The sequence below is a fragment of the Capricornis sumatraensis genome, chromosome 7, assembly GCF_032405125.1.
Source record: "Capricornis sumatraensis isolate serow.1 chromosome 7, serow.2, whole genome shotgun sequence".
NCBI lineage: Eukaryota > Metazoa > Chordata > Mammalia > Artiodactyla > Bovidae > Capricornis > Capricornis sumatraensis.
In genome coordinates, this window is record NC_091075.1 from 118789080 (window position 1) to 118809387 (window position 20308).

General features: G+C 60.2%; 1 protein-coding gene and 1 non-coding gene across 2 annotated transcripts in view; both read right to left on the bottom strand.

Moving 5' to 3' along the window:
* Positions 1 to 236: 236 nt before the first annotated feature.
* The window catches only part of NSD2 (nuclear receptor binding SET domain protein 2), a 75502-nt gene continuing 55430 nt past the window's right edge, over positions 237 to 20308 (bottom strand). The window contains exons 9-22 of the mRNA XM_068975009.1: positions 19436 to 19557; positions 10621 to 10752; positions 10409 to 10532; positions 9900 to 10100; positions 8990 to 9169; positions 8560 to 8716; positions 8235 to 8440; positions 7376 to 7479; positions 6182 to 6451; positions 4738 to 4854; positions 2609 to 2750; positions 2325 to 2431; positions 1603 to 1807; positions 237 to 1185 (exon numbers count right to left, since the gene is read on the bottom strand). Coding sequence (XP_068831110.1) covers positions 914 to 1185; positions 1603 to 1807; positions 2325 to 2431; positions 2609 to 2750; positions 4738 to 4854; positions 6182 to 6451; positions 7376 to 7479; positions 8235 to 8440; positions 8560 to 8716; positions 8990 to 9169; positions 9900 to 10100; positions 10409 to 10532; positions 10621 to 10752; positions 19436 to 19557 — 2339 coding nt within the window. The 3' untranslated portion in view covers positions 237 to 913. The remainder of the gene's footprint in view (positions 1186 to 1602; positions 1808 to 2324; positions 2432 to 2608; positions 2751 to 4737; positions 4855 to 6181; positions 6452 to 7375; positions 7480 to 8234; positions 8441 to 8559; positions 8717 to 8989; positions 9170 to 9899; positions 10101 to 10408; positions 10533 to 10620; positions 10753 to 19435; positions 19558 to 20308) is intronic.
* Positions 2828 to 2951, bottom strand: LOC138082470 (small Cajal body-specific RNA 23). The gene has a single exon (XR_011145100.1). It is a non-coding gene; the product is annotated as a small Cajal body-specific RNA 23 (non-coding RNA).

A 20308-nucleotide genomic window follows, 5' to 3' on the forward strand; every position in this document is an offset into this window, starting at 1 on the left:
GGACACAGGTTCCCCTCAAGCTCCAGGCCCAGTGGGGGCACCGGGCAGCCCAGGCTCCTCAGCAGGGCCCACACCCAGCGCTCCGTCCTGCAGCTGCGGGAACTCGGGACGCATCAGTAAACAAGCATTGCAGTCGGTGGTAGTTTGTGAAACAAGTTTAGCAAAAATATATTGAGAGTAAAAGCCAGAAACTGGTAAAGAAAAACCAACCAAAACCATCCACAAACGCTTCCACACGAGGGCCCAGAGAGCCGCTCACAGGCCTGTGCCGCAGGCCTGCCGTGGGGTCAGGTCCACAGCCGGAGCCGCTCCGGGGTCGCACGCTATACTACTGGCTTCTCGCTAGGATGGAAAAGAAGCACTTGGAGGAAAAACTTCACATTAGTACAAAAAAAAAAAAACCATACAGCTGTTTCATAAGCGCAATAGTCAAAACCACGTTCCCAAGGCATCCTGGGTCCCGGTCCTTGCCAGGCCCCACCCTGGGCTCCTCTCCTGAGTGACGTGGGCGGGCGGGAGGCGGGCAACATCGTGAAGCCTGGGGATGAGAGACCCTCAGGGAAACACTACCCGGGTGAGAGAAATGCATTTCATGTGCCAGTAATCTTCAGTCCTAAGTTCGGCCTAGAACAGCGGGGCAGGGACGGGCTGAGGTTCGAGTGTAGCTGTGACGCTGTGTAGTGAGGCTGTCTGTCCTGGGACGCTGGCGCCTCGCGGGGCGCCACGTGGCTCGGACGGTCAGTGCGGGCGCAGCGGGCGCTGCTGAGATGGCTCAGTGGCGGGACGCTCCCCCCGGGGAGGCCTGTGCGTCTATGCCGGGGCCAGGGGCCGGGGGCGGGGTCCTCCGACGCTGCCGGGCCCGGCCCTCCGCCCGCCTGCAGCCACCCCTGGTCGGACCGGCCCCAGCCAGGCGCTATTTGCCCTCCATGACCCTGCGCCAACACCGCCGCCGCCGCCGCCGCCCCCGCGCCTTGCTGGGCCCTGAGCACGGCTCCTCGGTCTTGGTGCTCCGAGCCGGCTCTGCCCGGAAGTCGTGCTCGCTGCAGCACGCCCGCCCGTCCTGGGTGGAGCTGAAGGCCGCTGTGTCCTGGTGCTCCTTGCAGAAGGAGTTGGGGCAGAAGTGGCAGAAGGCAGTGGAGGGTTTGCCACACACGTCGCAGTGGTGCCAAGGGCACTCCCACTTCCCTGCAACGAGAGCGGGTGACACACGAGGGCTCAGGGTGGGGGCTCAGCTCTCACTCCAGTGAGACGGGCCCGACTTTGCACACGACTCGCAAATCGTAAGGGAAGCTAAAGCTGCTGCTCAGAGGCCTGGTGGGCAAGCGGGCCCGTGTCCAAGCCCAGGCCACTGGCCGGCCTGGCTGCTCCCAGGACTGGGTGTGGCTGGACTGAGCTTCTGGGGGCCCCGCCTCAGATGCGCCCGTGAAGGCGCTCTGTCCAGTCTGGAGAACTACCGTCTGTCCGCCGCCCCCAGCTTTCTGTCCAGGCTCACGTGTCTGCCTCCCTCCGGTCTGGGGCCAGGGCCTTGGGGCTCCCTCCTGACAGCAGCTGGCAGCGCCCCCCACTCCGCGCAGAGACCTGGAGCACCCACCCCCGACCCACCGAAGGGCCGCTTGCCCAGGCCCAGGCAGGGCAGGTGGTAGGCCTTGGTGCAGGACTTGCGGTCGCACAGCACCAACTGGCCGCCGTCCCCGCAGCGGAAGCACTCATCCTCGGATGGCTTCTTCCCTTCGCCTTTCGTGCGGCGCCTCCTGGCCTTTTTCTTGGTCTTCTTGCCCTTCTCCTCCGAGGACAGGGGTGCTGACGTCTGCAACGGGGACGTCAGCAGAGTCACCGCAGGGGGCTGGGGGTCCGGGCGGGGCTGCAGGGGCCACAGGGGCGCGGGCGTGGCGGTCCGTCTGCCTGGGGACCACGCGGCAGATGGGCTGCTCCCCACGGGGCATGTCCAGGCCCTGAAGGACCTCACTCAGGATGCGAGAACACAGCCAAGCTAGGCAAGGCAGGGCCGGCACGCATGCTGCAGCTCCAGGCCCAACGCCTGAGGCGACCCATGTCCTCGGGAGGGCGCCGCTGCCCCGGCCCCGGCCCTTGCTGGCACCGCAGGGAGCAGGGCTGTTGCAGGCATCACACAGCTGGGACGCAGGCCCGAGGAGGTGGGTCCACAGACACGGGGCACTGCAGACACGGACACGGGCGCCAGGCCCAGCCGCAGCCCCACCCTGACCACGCCCGGCCTCGGCTCGTGGCCCCAGACCGTGAGCCCCCGTGCCGCTCCGCAGCAGCCTCGCCCGTGCCCTGCAGACCCCGCTCCCGCCACCACTTGCCTTCGGCCTGTCGCCGAGGAAGCCGCTGCAGTTGGAGGCTCCGCAGCGACACACCGTCTTCTCGTTGCCCAGACAGTCGAGGTTGTAGTTGAAGGTCAGCTCTGTCCCTGTGAGGGGACACAGCACTGGGGCCGCGGCCTCCAGTCCTCCCGCCGAGAGCCGCATGGCCACGTGGGCAGCCCCGGGAGCCTCCCAGCCCACTCCGTGAAGGGGGTGCTCCCAGCAAGACTCAGCTGCCCCACCCCCCCGCCCCCCGGACCCAGCCCTCGGCCGGGAGTGCATACCTGCGGGGATGTCACACACGGCGAACAGACCCACGCGCGTGTCCCCGTTCACCGTCCACTTGAGGGTCTCGCAGTTGGGCTGGCAGCTGTGGTTCATGAACCGGGAGTAATTCCCCTTGGGGCCGGCGTCGATGATGCGGTCCTGCAAGGCATGACTCGGGTGTCACGGCCCGTGGCGCAGCCAGCGCTCACCCGAGGCTCTGCCCGCACGGACGGCGGTGTCGAACTGGAAACCGTGGTCTCCCACGGCTGCTCGGATGGGACACCCCCAAACCAGTCCTGTTTCTCTGGCTCACGGAGGGCAGGTCAGCGCCACGAGGAGAGACCAAGCACTGGTGAGCGGGCGGCAGGGAGGGAGAGGTCAGGGGTCACCCCACCACCTAGAGGCACGCGCCGATGGGGGCGAGACAGACCCGCTGAAGAGTCGGACAAGCCTGCAGGTCCAGCCAGACCAGCAGCGGGGCACACGAGCCAGGAGGACACGGGACTGCACTCGGGGGGAGGCCGGCCGTCCCGCCGCTGCTCCGAGAATCGCCCTTCTCTTCTCCGCTGTCCTGGGGAAGGGCCCTCACTGCCCGACTTGTGTGGGGTCTCAGTTCCGAGGCCAGGGATGGATCCCAGGCCTGCGGCAGCGGCAGCACCAGCCCCCAGGCGCGGGGCCACCAGGGAAGGCCCTCTTGCTTGCTTTTCAAGTCTCCACAATGTTTGCCATCTTACAGTTTTGTTTTACTTTTTTTTAAACGTATAAAGGCATAGATTTATTATTATTTACCCTGCTCAAAAACTTGGTCAGCTTCACCTATGACACGATCCGTGCCGCACGGATCCCAGAGAACTGTCCACACGGCCTCTCCCCCAGGCCTCCTGCCTCCCCTGTCGCACCTACTGAGCACCCCTCTCCCAGCTCCCTGCCTCTCCCGCCCGGTCTCGGCACGTCTGCTGCGTCTAGGCAGTTTCTCGGGAGCTTCTTCAGCGGCAGAAACTTCCTCTGTCACCATCTAACTTTTCCTAACCCATCCAATGGGTCAATTTCAGTGAATTTATGTTAACTCCCAGTTTTAACCATTTTATCAAATCTGCCTGATTCATTCCTCAGTATCTTTTCTGTCTCTAAATCTCATTTTATGGTTTTAACCATTTTGTAACACATCTAGTACTTTCTTTCAGATCTGGTCTTCTTATCTCAGATTCTCAGAGTGAAGCTTGTATGGGGGTCTTCTCACAAAGATCTTGCTCGATTGCGCTGGTACACATTTAGGGAGGCAGGGCTTTTTCTTTGATTCTTGCAGGAAAAAGATGAAGCAGAATCATTTCATGGGCTTTCTCTTTGTTTCAGCCAGGTGCCCTCAAGTGAATGATCGTTTCAGGGACTGATTTGTGTGTTAAGTGATCAAACTGGCATTTCTTACAAGATACAAGCAGTTCAGATTTAGACTGAAACATAGGAAGGCACGGGCCTAGGGTTTTCATTCCTAATGAAATAACCTCCTTCATGACCACAGCCCAAAGGAAGGGGGGATGGCAGGGGGTGCGGAAATCGGCCACCTCCTGGGGTGTCTGTGCCCCCTAGAGCCCCAGAGAGGGCTGGTCAGCAGGGCGCTGTGTCCTGACGACCCTGCTCTCCTCCACCCGGCCTGTGACAGTCCAGCTCAGCACCGCTGAGAACGCTGGTCCCCGCAGAGGACACACGTGCCCAACTGTTGACGGACGTGGGCTTCAGACAAGGAACAGATACCCCGGGAGTCTCCCCGTGTCCCTGAGGGTGGCCTTCCAAGCCCTCCTCTCTGACCCTGGGAGGACTGTTGGTGTCCCTGCGTGCATCAGGGAGCATGGGCCTCCCAGAAGCCCCGCGCGGGCTGCTTGGCGCCCGTCCCGGCCCCCAGGCAGTGGCCGCAGGGGTGTGAAACGCTCACGGCACGACAGCGTCACGTGGCGTGCGGCCCGACGCCACGGACAGCGCGCTCCTGAGCAGGCACAGGCCCGGGCCACGCGCGCTCCTGAGCAGAGACAGGCCCGGGCCACGCGCGCTCCTGAGCAGGCACAGGCCCGGGCCACGCGCGCTCCTGAGCAGGCACAGGCCCGGGCCACGTGCGCTCCTGAGCAGGCACAGGCCCGGGCCACGGCGTTACCTTGTCTATGGTGAGCATGTAGAAGTGGGTGATGTCGTTCTCGTGCGCACGCCTGATCCTCGCCATGCACTCCTCCTCGTCAATCAGCTCGCCCACGTACTCGTTCACAAACTCCCCCTGGAGGCCAGAGGGCGCGGTGGGGTGAGCAGAAGCTCCTGCCGGGCACAGCCCGGAGCCCCACGTCCCTGCCCGTCAGTCAGTCAGGTGACCACACACGCTCTAAAGGCTGCCGGTGAGGCGCTTCTCCCAGCACCCTGGAAGGAGCGACAGGCCAGCCCCCGCCCCCCCCAGCGCCCTGCGGCCGGCCCTGCGACAGTCACGCTCCCCAGCAGAGAGCAGGGTGGAGACCATCAATCTCTCCCGCAAGAGCCCCTAAACCGGCGGTCAGGGCAGTCCCTCTCGACACTGCTGGGGTCAGCCGCGACAGGCAGCCTGAACGCGGACCGTGTGGCCCGTGTCTTCCCGGCAGCCTGGCCCTGCCTGCCCTGTCCTGGGACGGCCTCAGGAGAGCGACCCCACAGCACTGCTCAGCAACACTCCGGCCCCCATCTCAGTAAACCTTTCACTTCCCAACGGCTGCCATCAGGGTTCCGACAGGCCTGACTCATGGGAGTTTAGACTTTTACTGCGGTAGACATCTTCCATTCAATGTTTTATAACCTTCAATCGTAACAATTCAGAAACCATGTTTGAAATCCTGTTCTCAACAAGTGCAGAAGCAACACGAGCTAGCGAAGTCTAGGAGGAGGAAGAGGTGAGCGAGCCCTGGACTCACACACACATGCTGCACACACTCGCACACGCACACACCAATATTCATGCATGCGCGCACACACACACATTAACACGTACATGCAAACGCATGCGTGCACCTGCACACAACACAGACGTGCGCACATTCAGATGCATGGACACACATGCATTAACATCCATAGGCATGCACGCACACATGCACACATTAACATGTACACATGAACGCATGCGTGCACCTGCACACATTAACAGACGTGCACACATTCACTCACGCTGCACACACACGCACTAATTCATGCATGTGCACACACATGCACACACATTAACATGTACACACGAGTGCATGTGTGCACCGGCACACATTCACACGCGCGCGTTCAGACACGTGTACATGCATGCACACAGTAACATCCATAGGCATGCACGCACACACGCGCACACTAGCACCACACGCACAGGCACACGCCCGCGTGTGCACGCACACACGCACAGACGCACACGCGCACACACCACACGCACAGGCACACGTGCACACACTACACCACACGCACAGGCACACACGCCTGTGTGTGCACGCACACAGGCGCGCACACACCACACGCACAGGCACACGCCCACGTGTGAACGCACACGCACACACACACCACACGCACAGGCACACACGGCCACGTGTGCACGCACACACACGCACCTTCCTGATGTCCCTCTTGGCCACCAGGCCCCAGCCCTTGCCGTCCGTCCTGACGATCTTGGTCTCGGGGTACTGGCGCTTGGTGAAGCACTGGTTCTGGCAGGACTCGCCCGCGGGGCACACTTGCGGGTGGCACTCGAACATGAGCATGCGGTTCAGACACTGCGACTCCGAGCCGCACGGGTTCTCGTCGGTGGGCTTGCAGTTGCACTTGGGGATCTCGGAGATGTCCGCCGTGTGGACCTGCACCTTCCCGTAGGGCTTGCTCACCTGCGGGCGAGAGCCGAGCTCAGCCTCGCGCGACCCCGCCTCTGGGCTGCCTCACGGCAGCACGCGCTTCAGGGAATCCCCAGTGGGGGGGCAAACAGCCGCCGGACGCTCTCCTCACAGAGGCGCACGAGGAGGAGGCAGGGCAGCCCCGGCCTCCCGAGCTCAGAGCAAACGCCCAGGAAGGCGGCAGGGGAGGAGGGGCTGGGCACCGGAAGAGCAGCCGGGAGGCCGTGGTGAGACGCCTGCTCACCCGCGCGCGGGGCGGGGCGGGGCGGGGCGGGCCGGAGGGGCTGGAACAGCCTCGGGAACCCCAGCACCACGCTCAGATCCCCCATAATTCTGTTCCAGGGGACTCACCCTAAAGCGAAGGCTAAATGCACACTCGTCTCGGACGCTGACCACGGCCCGGGTACGGGCAGCCAAGACGGAGCCCCTGACCTGCCTCGAGGCAGAGGCCGGGCGCCCACCCTGGCGGCACGGCCCCACCCGGGGCCCCGGCTGGCAGCACGTGGTAACATGGCTCCTGCCCCGCCCCCTCACTCCCCGAACCATCTGAAGAAGGTCCTCCTGGGTCGGGTGGCCCGGGCTGACCACCTCTCATCTGGGCTTGGTGGCAGCGAGCGTGGTTCAGGAGGATGGCCTGTCGTTTGCGCCGTCCTCTGGGCAGCCGGGCCAGCCCTGCGGTTCCACGGCTAACCATCGGGCTGAGGGCAGGCCTCCCGCGCGAAAGCCCTGCCCGCACCCTGGCCTCGAGATAGAGGACACATGGCCAGTGGCAGCACCCACTCCCGCCTAGGAGGCCCGGCGCAGCGGTCCGGGGAGGGCTGCTCGCCGGAGGAGCCCCGCCCCCGCCCGTCGAGCCCCGCCCCCGCCCGTCGAGCCCCGCCCCCGCCCGACGAGCCCCGCCCCCGCCCGAGCCGTCACCTTGATGTGCTTGTAGGGCGGGGGCCTGCGCTCGCTCTCCTGCGTCTCTCTGGCTTCCCTTTGAAGTTTGATTTCACGGAAACGGGCTTCAGCTTCTTGCAGTGCTAAGTCAATGAAGTGCCAGTGAAAGATTTTAGCGAACAGATACGCCCACCCGTTACGGTCTGCACGTTAACGACTTCGTCTACACTTTCATCCCGCTGCGAGCGTTGTCTCTAGTCTCCCTAAACCAGGAGGCCACACGGCACCCACACAGACGGGGGCGCAGGACTGCCGGCCAGCTTAAGAACCAGGGGGGCTCTGCGGGGCCTCCAGGCAAGGGGCGCTGACCCTGCCCTTGCCCAGCCGCCTGCCCGGCCCACCTCTCCTGGAGAAACCTGGGTGGGCCGTGTGCAGGAGTGGGGGCGGGCGGGCCGGCGGGTCGCCTCCCCAGGGCCCCACTGCCCTGCCGCCCTCACGTGCTGCCCTTCCTGACCCCTGCATCCCCCAAACGAGGCCAGCCCTCTGTCCCCTCTGTCCCCCACCGGCGGTGGGGTGGAGGCGCCTGTGTGGCTGCTGACGGGTCACGGTAGCCCCGAGGGCTTGTGCAGCAACCGCCGACTGCAGCGGGCTCCCTCTCACGCAAAGGCAAGTGGGAGCTCTAATGCATGCCAGTGGAGGTCACCACAGTCAATGTTAGGGAATTTATTACATGTCACGTCTCATCCTCTGCTTCAACAAACCTATCCACAAGGACTTAAGCTACAGTTAGAAGAGAATGCTGCGTCCAGCGTTTCCCACAGAAACCAAACACTGGAAATGAAGTCAGCATTAGCAGAGGCCCCCCAAGCACCGTGCCCGACCCCGTGGAGCCCCGTACCGTTTTTGAAGACTCTTCCGATCCCTCTGACCCCCTGGTAGCGGCTGCCCCGGTCCCCCTCCATGTACGGGAACACTCGCGCCTGATGCGTCCAGTAATAATCTTTAGACCCAAAGAAAAACACAGGGAATTCTCCAACCTCGTGCTTCATTTTCTGAATATTTGGGGGGACATTTTTGGGATGGCAAACTTCTGCCGGCCACCATCTATTATAAATATTAAAAACAGGGTTCACAGACTCTTCAGAGCGACAGCATCCCAGTGCGCTCAGCTCTGCAAAGAAAGAAAAGACAGTGAGCGCGGCGGGCGGGCGCCTCCTCCCCACCTGTAGTTCCCGAGCTTCACCCAGATGATGTCCTGGAAGTGCAGCTTCTTCCCGGCCCTGCAGTCGTTGCAGAACCAGCTGCCGTCCGGCATGTCGATGCTCAGGCAGTCGGGGTGGAAGGCCGCCGGGCAGGACTCACAGCACAGCAGGCTCCCCCCTGCAACGAGGGCGCCCTTAGCCCCTGCCCCAGCCCCCACCCCGGCTCCCGGGGTCCGTGCCACACAGGAGCACGCTTTCTTTCCACCACGAAAGCCATCCCGAGTCTGTGACATGACCGTGGTTAACTCAGAGACCACGAATGCGACTACGTGGGCAAGCACGGGCCGCAAGAGGGTGGACAGAGCTGGAGAAGTGCCGCAGCTGGCCCTCGGCGCGCGGCCCTGGGACAGCCTGGACCAGCCCCGAGCGTGCGTGGCGCCGGGGGGCTCACCTTTGGAGCACACGAAGCACCAGCTCACGTTGACGTGCGCGTGGTGCCTCTTGCCCTTCCGGGCGGTGAAATGGTTCGTGCAGATGATGCTGTTGGACGCGATCACCGAGCAGCCCGCTGCCAGACACGCATCCCCTCCGTGGTAGGCGACGGGGCACCGGACACACCGCAGCATCTTACCTGGAGTGGACACGCCCACACCCCACACCTCAGCAGGGCAGCCGGGGCGCCGGGCCTCCGCAGGCTCACAGCACTGCTGCAGAAATACCCGGGGGTAGCGGAAGGAAACAGGGGCTTGGGTAGGAGGGTAAGAGTGTCATTAGCGTTGTGAAGACACATTTCCTTAAGGCAGCGGTAATTCAATACGGCATCAGAAAGCCATCAAGCACTTAATGCTGTTTTCTAAAATGAGGTCAACCAGGGTTTCTCAGCCTGGGCACTGGGGGCCAGTAGGGGCCCGTGGGGGCTGCCCTGTGTACGCCAGCAGGGACCCCCAACACCTCCAGACATGGCCTTATACCCTCTGGAGTGCAGGCCCCTGGTTGAGGACAGCTGGTGTCAGGGAGCAGACACCTGCTGCCCTTGAGTTCCACAGACTCCACGCGGCACGACACAGGTGGGCCTGCACCCGAAAACATGGCTCTCACAACACGAAGGACCATCAAAGCCGCAACAAACAGAATCTGTCAAAAGGGCTCAGGCCCCCCTTCCTCAAGTCAGCAATCATTAGGGTGACATTTAGGGCAGGAAGAAGGGAAACGGCAAGAAAAACCCTAACCCCCACCCGCATCCAGGCAGTGACAGCAGGTATCTAAACCCACTTGGGGCAAAGCTCTCGGGGACAAGCCTGCCACCCCGCCCGCCCTCGATGGCTTGGATCTGGTCACACCCACACGGAGCTTCTCTGCACCTTTCGAGGGCCTTGGGTTCGAGGGGTTGGAGGCGTGGCAACTCAGGCAGCTGTGAAGCGGGCATCGGAAGCCCCGGCTCTCGAACACCGTCAAGGGGAACCTGCGCACGCAGGCCTCGTGGTAGAACTTCCCACACTGCGACACCACGCAGCGCTTGACGTCACTCTTGCTCTCCTTACACACGAAGCACGAGTGGGTCCCTGGCGGCCAGGGCGAGAGGGGGCGCAGAGCAGGGCTGAGCCGCCGCAGCTCGCGCAGGCACCAGCTCCTCCTCTAGCCCTCGAGGGGCCCTGCCCGCGGGGGTCTGACCGGCTGCCCGGGAGGGCGGCGCCCCACAGCCGGCGCTGCGAGCTCCTCCAACTGGACCGACACCCTCTGCCCGGCCAGGGAAGAGGAGGCGGGCGGTGACTGCAGCCGCAAGGGCCGTCCACGCCCCTCCCCAGACTGTGCAGCAGCGAACAGGGAGGCAGAGACCTTGCGGTGGGGGGCGCGGGGCGGGGCGGCGTACCTGAGGTGCACTCTCCGCACAGGAGCCGCCCCTCCGGCCTGCGGGAGAGGCCTAGGCAGGCCAGGTGGAAGGCGCCGCAGCAGGGACCCTCGCACAGCACCAGGCTGCCCGGCTCCTCGCACAGCTGTGGGGAGAGGGCCGGAGGCTCAGGCGGTCCCCGCGCCCGCCGGCCTGGCGGAGGGAGGCCGCCCGGCCCCGGCCCCGCCCCTCACCTGGCACACGAGCTCCTTCCTGGCGGTGGCCCCGCGCTCGGACCTCTTAGAGGAGATGGACGCCTCGGTCTGGGTTTCGTCCGCGCTTTCGTCCGGGGACTCCGGGGGCTCATCTCCGGGGCCGTCCGAGACCTGGGAGGAAGGAGGCGGACGACAGTTCACAGCGGCCGCCAGCAGCCCCGCCGGCTCCCCCTTGGCGTGGGCCCACTGCGTGTGTGCACACACGGGGAGCGGCCCCCCCGCCTGGTGTGCAGGTCATGGTGTACGTGGGCGCGCACGCCACCTCTCGCCATGTTCCTTAAAAATGAAGCAACTTTTGTGAAAACCCAGTTTGCTCTTGCAGGCGAGTCAGGACAAGCGTGGGGCCGACGAGCTTGACTTTTCTTACCCGATCTATAAAGGGTCAGTGATCTTAGGCTAAGAGAGACGTGTCCACACTCAACACAGTGTGTCAGATGCGGGCCTCTGGTCGGATGGGCAGCGGCTCGGGACGCGTGGCTACAACGCGTGCTCCCCCAGGGCAGGGGCCTGTCGTCCGGACGTGCCGCCCAGTAACTGACCAAGAGCCCCGCCCGCCCCGGCCCGGCCCACAGCCTCCTCCCTGCAGAGGGGCCAGGGGGTAGGGCAGTGTCTGGGAGAGGCGGGCGAAGGCCCCTTCCTGACGCTGGACACAGCCTTTCCCTCACAAGATCAGCAACAGTAAATCTTTATGGATAGAAACCAATAAATGTTTAATCAGAAACCTTACATTCAAATTTTTTTAAGCCTAAAAAATACATTTAGTATTTACCGGATGTTAGGCAAATAAATACTGAAAACCGAATTTTCAGCAGAACAGAAGTAATAAGCTAGTTTCCTGGACGCCGAAATAACCACAGCAACAAGGAGTTATGACCCAGGCTTGCTGTTCACCAAGAAACAGAACTAGAAACTCAACTGGGCCACATTTCTTTTTTTTTTAAAAACCCAACAAAACAAAGTAAACCCCGCAGCCAGTTCATCCAGTTCTGGGTATCAGTGCTACTTTCCCAGGTTCACCTCCCTGAGATGACAGGGAGGAGCGGAAGGGAAAGCCCCTGACCAACAGAGGGGCTTCTGCCGACTGGAAATCCAGAGTTAAGGTGTGCTGACCTCTCTGGGGTGTGCAGGCTGCCTGGCGTCTGCGGGCGGCTGACAGGCATGGGCCCCCATGCCAGCCTGGCCACATGCCTAGGGCTGACGGAGCCCCGTCTCCAGAGAAAGCAGCCTGAACCCTTTATTTCCCCACCTTCTCCCGCAGGAAGGAGACGGCGTGGACGGGCACTGTTGCCCGAGGCCCTCCCTACGGCTCACCGCCTCCTCCTCCATACTGGTGCCCCAGAGAAGGCAGCCGGGAGAACGCCCTGAGGGCAAACCCCGTTTGACCTGTGCGTCAGAGGCACAGAGGGCGAGCCCCAGGCAGGTCTGTGCTGGTGCCAGGCGGCAGGCGGGCAGCGGCCCCCCCAGTCCCGGCCCCACGCGGCCGCCTGAGAACCGACCCACGGGAGGGCCTTCACGGGGGCTCCCGGGACGAACCCGGCGCCTGACCCACCGCCCAGGTCCTCCCCTCAACACGGCTGCAACAAATCAAAAAAAAAAAAGAAAAAGGAAAAATGCACGGAGAGAAAGACAGGAAACACAGACCAGTCCAGGGCCAAGGAAGGAACAGCACCTTTTATTTAAGATTTACAGAAAAAGCGAGCACGTCTCCACTCGGAGATATTCCTAAGTTGACAGAGTCTGGGTGAGGAAATTAACACGGAGTACATATTTCTGAATGGAGTATAAATGTTCAAGACACACGGGCGCGTTTTCTGCCGGGCGCTAAGGTGCACGCACAGCAGCAGACCCCCCAACAGCGCAGTCCGTGGCGGGGGGAGGGTCCGCGGGCATCCCAGCGCGCCCCCGCCCGCGCCCGAGGCCCCCGCGCCGGCCGGGGTCTGACGCACGAGGGCGGAGCGGGCGGCACCGGCTCTGGCTGCAGCTCCACCTCCGGGGCACCAGGGCCGGGCTTACTCGGAGACACATTCACCTGCACGGTCCCAACACAGTCCCAACTCTCAGGCTACGACCTCTAGGGAGGACTCCACATCCGACAGGAGGCGCTGGCAGAGACGCCCAGGGCCGGGCAGTGGGCGCAGCCGCCCCCCACGCACACCCGCTACCTACGCGCCCCGCGGCCCGCGGTGGCAGGGACAGGCTCCTGCAGGCTGGCGCGGTCTCCGAGGCGTGCCAGGGCCTTGTCAGTGAGACACCAACGGACACGTGCGCCTAGGGAACAGGCGACCCAACTGCTAGAAGTGACTCGGGACTCCCAGCAGGCCCTACGCTCGGACAGCGTTACACAGTGAGGTTCAAATCTTTTAACAAACATCCCTTCACAGGTTGACACTACATCAGTTTAAATACAATTACAGACCTTGAACAACACAGTTCGATGAACCAACATTGCTTTTTCGTTTGAGTTACGCTTCTGTAAAGGGGAAAACAGATCACTAGGCGCACGTTCACAGAGGGTGAGGGTTGACAAATGGTACGACTCCTGTGCCCGGGAGCTTTATAAGCTTAAAACCAAAAGACTGATCTCAAACAGGTCTTCCAAGTTGACATCACAGTGAAGTATTAGGGTGGAATTAAAATAATTCGTTAGTCATTCATCACCTGAAGTGCTACAATGCAAACAGAAGTTATTGGACATGTGTTACAGCGATCGTTCCTCACCACCCCAAGCCCAGGTCTGAGTCGGGAGAGCACAGCCTGGCCCTGTCCTCACACTACCACCTGACCAGGCGGCCCCCAGAGCCCCAGCAGCCCCCAGAGGTGCCCCCGGCCCCGGTCACAGGTGAAAACGAGTCTCTACAAGGTCCTGTGAAGCAAGCGTGGTCCAAGCTGTGTCCCCAGCAGCTGCCACCCGCAGAGTGGGCTGGGGAGGGCTGCTGGGGAGGCCCGGCTGGCGGCTGGCGGCAGAGGCTGAGCCACCGAGCCCTCCCCGCGGTTGCCCTCCCCCGACCCACTTCAGTCATCTCTGCGAGGTTCAAGATGTCCTGAGTAATCGGTTAGCACACGCTTCCAAACACGCACTAGAGAATTATGTGCAAAGACCCCACACAGACACCAAGGCCAGAGAAAACCATAAGCGTGGGTCTAACGTGGTTAGCTACCTGCGGAAGACAGCCAACCCCTCATCACTGGCAAGTAAACCAGTCGTGACTTCTCATATTCCAGGTAAAACAGCAAACACAATACTTAAAAGGATGAAAATCAACTTTACTGACCAAAAGTCTAAAACATACGGGAGTCAACATGCTTCTTGGGAAAAGCACTGAAAGCCAATCACAGGTTTGAGAGCACTTTGAGAAGCCTTTCGTAATAAGACAGTAGTATTTCAACTCTTTCAACAAAAAAACTGTAATTTAAGTCCACAATCTAATAGATAAACTGAGTCCTCAGAAATTACTTCTGTTCACAGATTTTTAAAAGCTGAGGTGGTGAAACTATTGATTTTAAAAGCATAAGTGCTAGCTTCACACTGAGTCAAGGCAGCTCTCACCCAGTCTAACCACACACAAATCCCCAACCAGAACTTAACAGTGAGATGATATGTGAAGGAGACAGACGTGTCTCAGAAGCTGGGAAGTTAGAAGCCGAATGGAAAGGAAGCCAAGTCAATCAAGTCAATTCGCGAAACCACAGTGATCGTGTCCACCGCCCCCTCTCCTCTGGGGAAGGGCTGCTCTCTTGCCCACGTGGGCTGCACTCCCCTGCCTGAGCCCTCCAGAACCGCCCGCCAAGCTGGCACTGCCCGACCAACGGAGGACGCGCCACACTTACAGTGCTCACACGGCTACTGAAAGGGACAAAGCTCAGCACCCCGTCTGCCACAGTGGGGCCAACGTCCACTCACAACCGTCTCTGGGGAGAGGACCCTGACTTTAAGCTCATACACGGGCACCTTCCACGTTTCTGGATCTAGATGCCAACTGCAGTCTGAGTTCCTTCTTCTCACCGTCTCTGAGACTCGCTGGGCGTGAGAGCCGCCCCGGTCTGGCCAGGCTCACACGTCCCCAGTCCTGTGCCCAGGCGACCAGCCGGGCCCAGAGGCCCAGGGGTGGCGGGCCTCCCCTCCTTTGCCCTTCCTCCGCTGCGTCCAGCTACTCCCATCCAAGACCTGGCGTTGCCCCCCATCCTGGACCTGAAGCACTCCGCCTGGAACATTCCTAGGTTTTGCATGGACTTCCATGAAGACCACAGCGCTGGGCCTCCCAGAGACCACGTGGGGGGCAGTCTAAGCCCCAAGTCTGAGGGGTGGGGGTGGGGCGCACACGCCGTGCGAGAGGCGGCCTCTGCTGTGTGTTCACTCTCCGCTGGGAGGACACCGACACGAGATGCTGCAGGGTGGTGAGATGCACCCTCCCCTAACCCCCACAAGGACGCCTCTCGGAAAGGCAGAAGAGAGGGAGCCTGCGGATGGCGAGGGGCCCCTGCGTTTCTGGAATGGCCACAACCTCAACTTCGGGACATCCAGACACGCGTCCACCTCTGGCCTCCTCCTCTGCCAACACAGGTGTAGGGAGTGGAAGGGGTGGTCACGGCAGGGACCTTGAAAGCAGCGTAACCAGAGTCACCTCAGCAACAGGCAGAAAGAAACAGCATAACTGACTTCAGCAAGTGAGGACCGCTCACGTCACCCAGCGCCGGCCCACCTGCACTCCGCACGCACTGCCGCCCGTCTCTAAGCCCTCTCCAAGCTGGAGCCCCTTCCACTCAGCTCCTCCAGAAGCCAGAACGCCCTCTGGGGAGCTTGGCTCCCGCCAGCACCCCAAAATACACTGCGCCCGGAGCAGAACGATGCAGACACAGCTGCCCTTCCCGCGGGCCACCCTCCCCACGTCCCAGCCTCTCTGCCCAGCTGAGGCTCACCACGTGCCCTCACACCTGCCCCGCGCACCCTCCCCACTCTGCTGATGCAGACTCCGAGCTGCTCGTGGGGCACGCCGATCCTCCCCATCAGACGAAGGCTCGTCTGTGGCCAACTCCGACCCTACCTGCCACGTGTTGGCCGCTGGCGGGCTGTCTACAACTCAAACTTCCTCAAGCTATCATTCCACATGAGCCTCTTAACTCTTGTCACAGGCCTTCCAGGAGGGAGTTTTACTCTGGGTAGTGGCTTTTTGGACGAGGTCATTCTTGCCCCACTGGTTTTTGACATTTTGCAATTTAGTGACTGGTTTTGGGGAACCCTCCACCATCCCTTTAGGAGCGGCATGACCGCTGCCAATCGGGAGGCCCACATCCCACTGTGTCCAAGCAGGGTCACCAGCCAGCCGCAGGCAGCACCCGAGGCGGGGCCATGCCCGAAGGGGGGCCGCACCCGAGGCGGGGCCACGCCCGGCACGTGCCGCCTCTGGGTCTACTGCAGTCCCGAGGACCACTCTGCATGCCAAAGCAAAATCTATACTTCTGGATAAAAACGGAGTGACAATGACTTCCTTATTTTTGTTGTTAGGACCATTGCTGTCACAACAGCGAACCGCCAAGCCCTCGCAAGGCGCCGGGCACCCCAAGTGTCTCACGTGTGGTGCACCACTTGACGGCCTAGAGCACACGTGTCAGTGGGAAACTCTCGTTAAACGTGAAGCACATCTGAAGCGTCTGCTCAGCTGGAGTCGAGTGCTATGGGCCTGGCAGCATGAAGAGCCCCCCCGCCCGTGAGCTGACGGGCACGGAGGCCTCTCCCCACCACGCAGGCACGTGGCCCCCGGGGCACACCAGGCGGCCGCCCGGGACTGAGGCGTTTAATGTGGTGGCTCGTGTTCCACAAAAGCAGCCGAGGGAGAGGTGGGTGTGAGTGGCCTGGTGACGGGACGCCCAGAGAACGGGCACTGAATCGGGAGACTGAACAGCTCACAGCGACGTTGCAAGCGACAGATTCCCTATAAATCCACTACAGCTAGGGTCACAGTAACCTGCTTAGTAAAAAAGACAGAGTCGCGAGTCCTCCTGCCTTCTATGCTGGCGACCAGTCTGCCGCCTGCAGGGCTGAACACACTCCACTAGAACGAGGACAGACGGCCGGGGCTCTCTAGAGGGCGCCGCTTGTCCTTTGCTTCGGAAGGTACAGATGCTGACATCGTTTTCAGTAAAAATTCAGAAAGTTATGGACTAGAGGAGAAAACGACTTCTAACAGGATGAGCCCCTCCAGTGTCCTGTCCTCGTCTCAGGCCCAGGACAGCCCCTGACCAAGGGCACCCTTTCGCCCACTGGATATGAATGTGTTTCTGTTATGAGATGAATGTGACTGGTTAAATGGCCTTGATTAGGTATCTTACCTTGGTCTTAAAATTTGCTATGTTTTCTTCATTGTGTGTGTTATTAATACCAGTAAAAACAGACTGTCACACGTCTTCCGTGACTGCCTGTGAGAGGGTGCCGCTGGGTCTGCATGACGACACGCGGCCTGCAGCAGACGTCTCGGAAAGTTACGGCACGCTAAGCGCAGCACAGAGCAGCCGCGATCAGATCCGGCTTGGCTGATGTGGCTCCCACAAAGGCTGTTACCATGAAGGTGAAAGAAACGAGAGTTTGCTCTACTGAGGGAACAAGAAACGCAGTCACAGAACACTTATACACACTGACTCTTCCCAGGCCTCTGCCATGCAAGCGTGTGGCTCTCCTCTGTCCTCCCGCAGACGCAGCGCTGCCACGGAAGGGCCCCTCTGCTGTGAGCCTGGCCGGCCACACACGCCTGTCTGAGAGGCGTTTAGACCGCAGCAGGACCTGGAACGTCTGCGGACACCAACCCTCTGAGAGCTCCTCATTGTAACAATGGCAGTGAAAGGAGAAACTGTGAACATGCAAAGGGCACGTGGCCCGCCCCGGCCGGGGCCAGCCCGAGCCCTGCCAGCCGCAGTCCGGTGGCCACCCAGGGCCCACTGGAGCTGGAGCTGGAGGCTTGGAGGGTTTCTTTACACACTGCACTGCCTCTCGCGCTTAGAAAGGCACTCAGCCCAGCAGACACTGGGATTGCACACTGGAGTTCAGGAGTGTTAGCACAGAAGCAGACAGGCCTTCCAGCTCACCTAGAGTGAACTTTAATAAACAGTCCACTTCTGTAAAAATGAATTCTAATGTGAGATTCATATATGCTGCACAGAAACGGCTGATAGAGAAAGCCTGGTGATCTAAACGTTTTTATGTAAGGGACAGAACGCACACTATGGAATCTATGTATCACCTTCAAGATGCAAAGGTGTATGCATGTATCATCTCAATGTATTTAATACACAGTATATACGTATTTAATAACCTATCTACTTCTGAAGTCCCAAAGAATTAAAAATCAATTAAATCTAATGACTGTAAAATGCTCCGTTAGTCTTCCCAAGCCCAGACCAGATGTCTCAGCCTGGGAGACGAGGATCGCTCTGGTCCAAAGCAACCCGGGGCCGTGATGGACGTTCTCCCTTCCGCCCACCGGCCTGGGGCACTGCTCCAGGTCCGTACAAGGAACAGGAGACGAGACCTCGTTGGCCTTGTGCATTTCTTTGATGGTATCTCTCAACAGTAGAAGTAAAAAAACTCCACCAAACAAGTGAGCCAAAGTATCAAACCAGAAAAATTCATTAGAAAGTTCTTTAACAAAACAGCTGACTGAAGAGAAACAGCCTACAGAACCGAAGCCTGCACTGTTTTCTTCTCCAGAACTGCACATCTCCTTCTGCTCAACGTTAGGGTGTGTGGACAAGAACGACAGGAAAGAGCTTTGTGCGGAACCTGCCTTTCCGCGTGTCGGCCAGCTCCGGGGCCCAGCGAGGCAGGCTGCTGCCCGGCCTGGAGAAAGGCTGCCACCTGCGCTGGCCCAGCGGCAGGGCGCCCACACAGGCCTGCAGGGCCCTGTCCTGGCCCTGCACTCCCCCGGCTGCCCACCGGCCTGAGTGCAAGCAGAGCCCTCAGCCCAGAAGGCCTGCCCACCTCTAACGGGCATGGGCACCCAAGCGTCCCCACCACAGCCCACGGTGGAGGCCACGCCAGCCTGACCCACCTGCTGCCTCAGAACCCTGTCCGAAACAGCCCAAGGTGAACGTCTCTTCAAAGATGTTCTAGAGACAGGACTCATGTCCACCACAAGGAAAGGACCACAGGGATCAAGGTAACTAGACGCTTCAACCTGAAAATAAGCTCCTTGGGCAGTCCTGAAACTGGGAATCCCAAACTCCCTCTGCACAGGAAAAGACCAGACCTCCACTGGAGGCTGCCTCCGCTTTGCTTCTGGCCACACAGAGGCAGGCTGGACGGTGCTCGTGGTACCACGGCCCGCGGAGCGAGAGCCTCCAGCAGCTCTGTGCACAGCGCGGGCCGCCAGGCCCACAAAGCAGGGCCACGGCCACGGCAGTCCTGACTCACCTCGCCATCGAGCACCGAACAACACTCCAGGCTAAGCATGAAGCTGGAGGCCCGTGGCCACAGACGCACAGGGCCTGGGCACCGCGGCCCGCCCTCCCTGGGGGTGGCTGCCCGAGGCCCGCAGGCAGTCTGCCGACATGGGGTCAGGTCAGGACCGTGTGGAACATCACAGACCAACATCTTGAAGACAGATTCCAAGCACAATGAAATGCATCCACACGGAAGTGCGGGCACGCTCGTGCACCACACACCGGGCGCGTGTTCCTCTATGAAACACACGCAGCCAGAGAACCCAGCTCCCACTCACCAGCCCTGACCTCCACCACACCTCAGCGTGGGCACCTACACAGCCTGCATGAGAGCGAGCGCTGACCACCCTCATCAAGACTTTACCTCGTGCTCAGTTAAGGACGCGGAAGGAGACGAGCTTTTGCTGAAGGTGAGGGTGGCGGCGGCGGCCGGGGCCCGATGGCGCTTCTTCAGGGGCTTGCAGGCGTCAGACAGGTGTTTCGTGGCTGTAAGATAGTTTTGGTTTATAAAATAAAGTTTGAAACCTTAAACCTTCAATCTCCCTCCTGCTTTCAAAGTACCCCTTTAGTAACTGAATTTCTAAAGACGAATTTTCTGGGCACTAACTCTTCGCTATGGGACGATGAGGGCTGGCGAGCTGGGCGGTGAACGGCCCAAAGCTCAGCCTGGGCCTCGCCAGCCCACCCACACCTGGTGCCAGCCCCCTTGCCCGTTTCTCCGCAGCCAAGCCCAGACAGATTATCTCACCCACAAGAAGTTTAGAACATCTCTGAACATAAGGCAGTCAATGTAACTACAATACCACTATCACACTCAAAAGTATCAATTCTATCCTCAAATATCCACTCTGTTCAAACTACTTACAAATACCTGTTTTGCTTTTGTAAAAAAACCTCTGTTCAATTAAACTTTTAAACACCAGTATAGCTCTTTATGGAAAATAAGGAAAAGAGCCACTTTCAATCTTCTCTTACTCTGAATTTTATGTTCCTTTTAAATGAAGATTTGGAGATGGTAAGCATTCTTCAGACAGATACATCAAAACATAATTAATGAAAAGGTAAAAAAAAAGTGGCGGCCTGTTCCCCTTTATTGCTTTGACAGCTATTTTCCCCAAATATTTTAAGCTAGTTTCTTCAACACGTAAAACAGAGATAATCAGTCATCACTCTCACTTTAGCAAATACGCATGGAGAACTGGGTACTAAACACAGTGGAATTTACCGCAACAGCTCG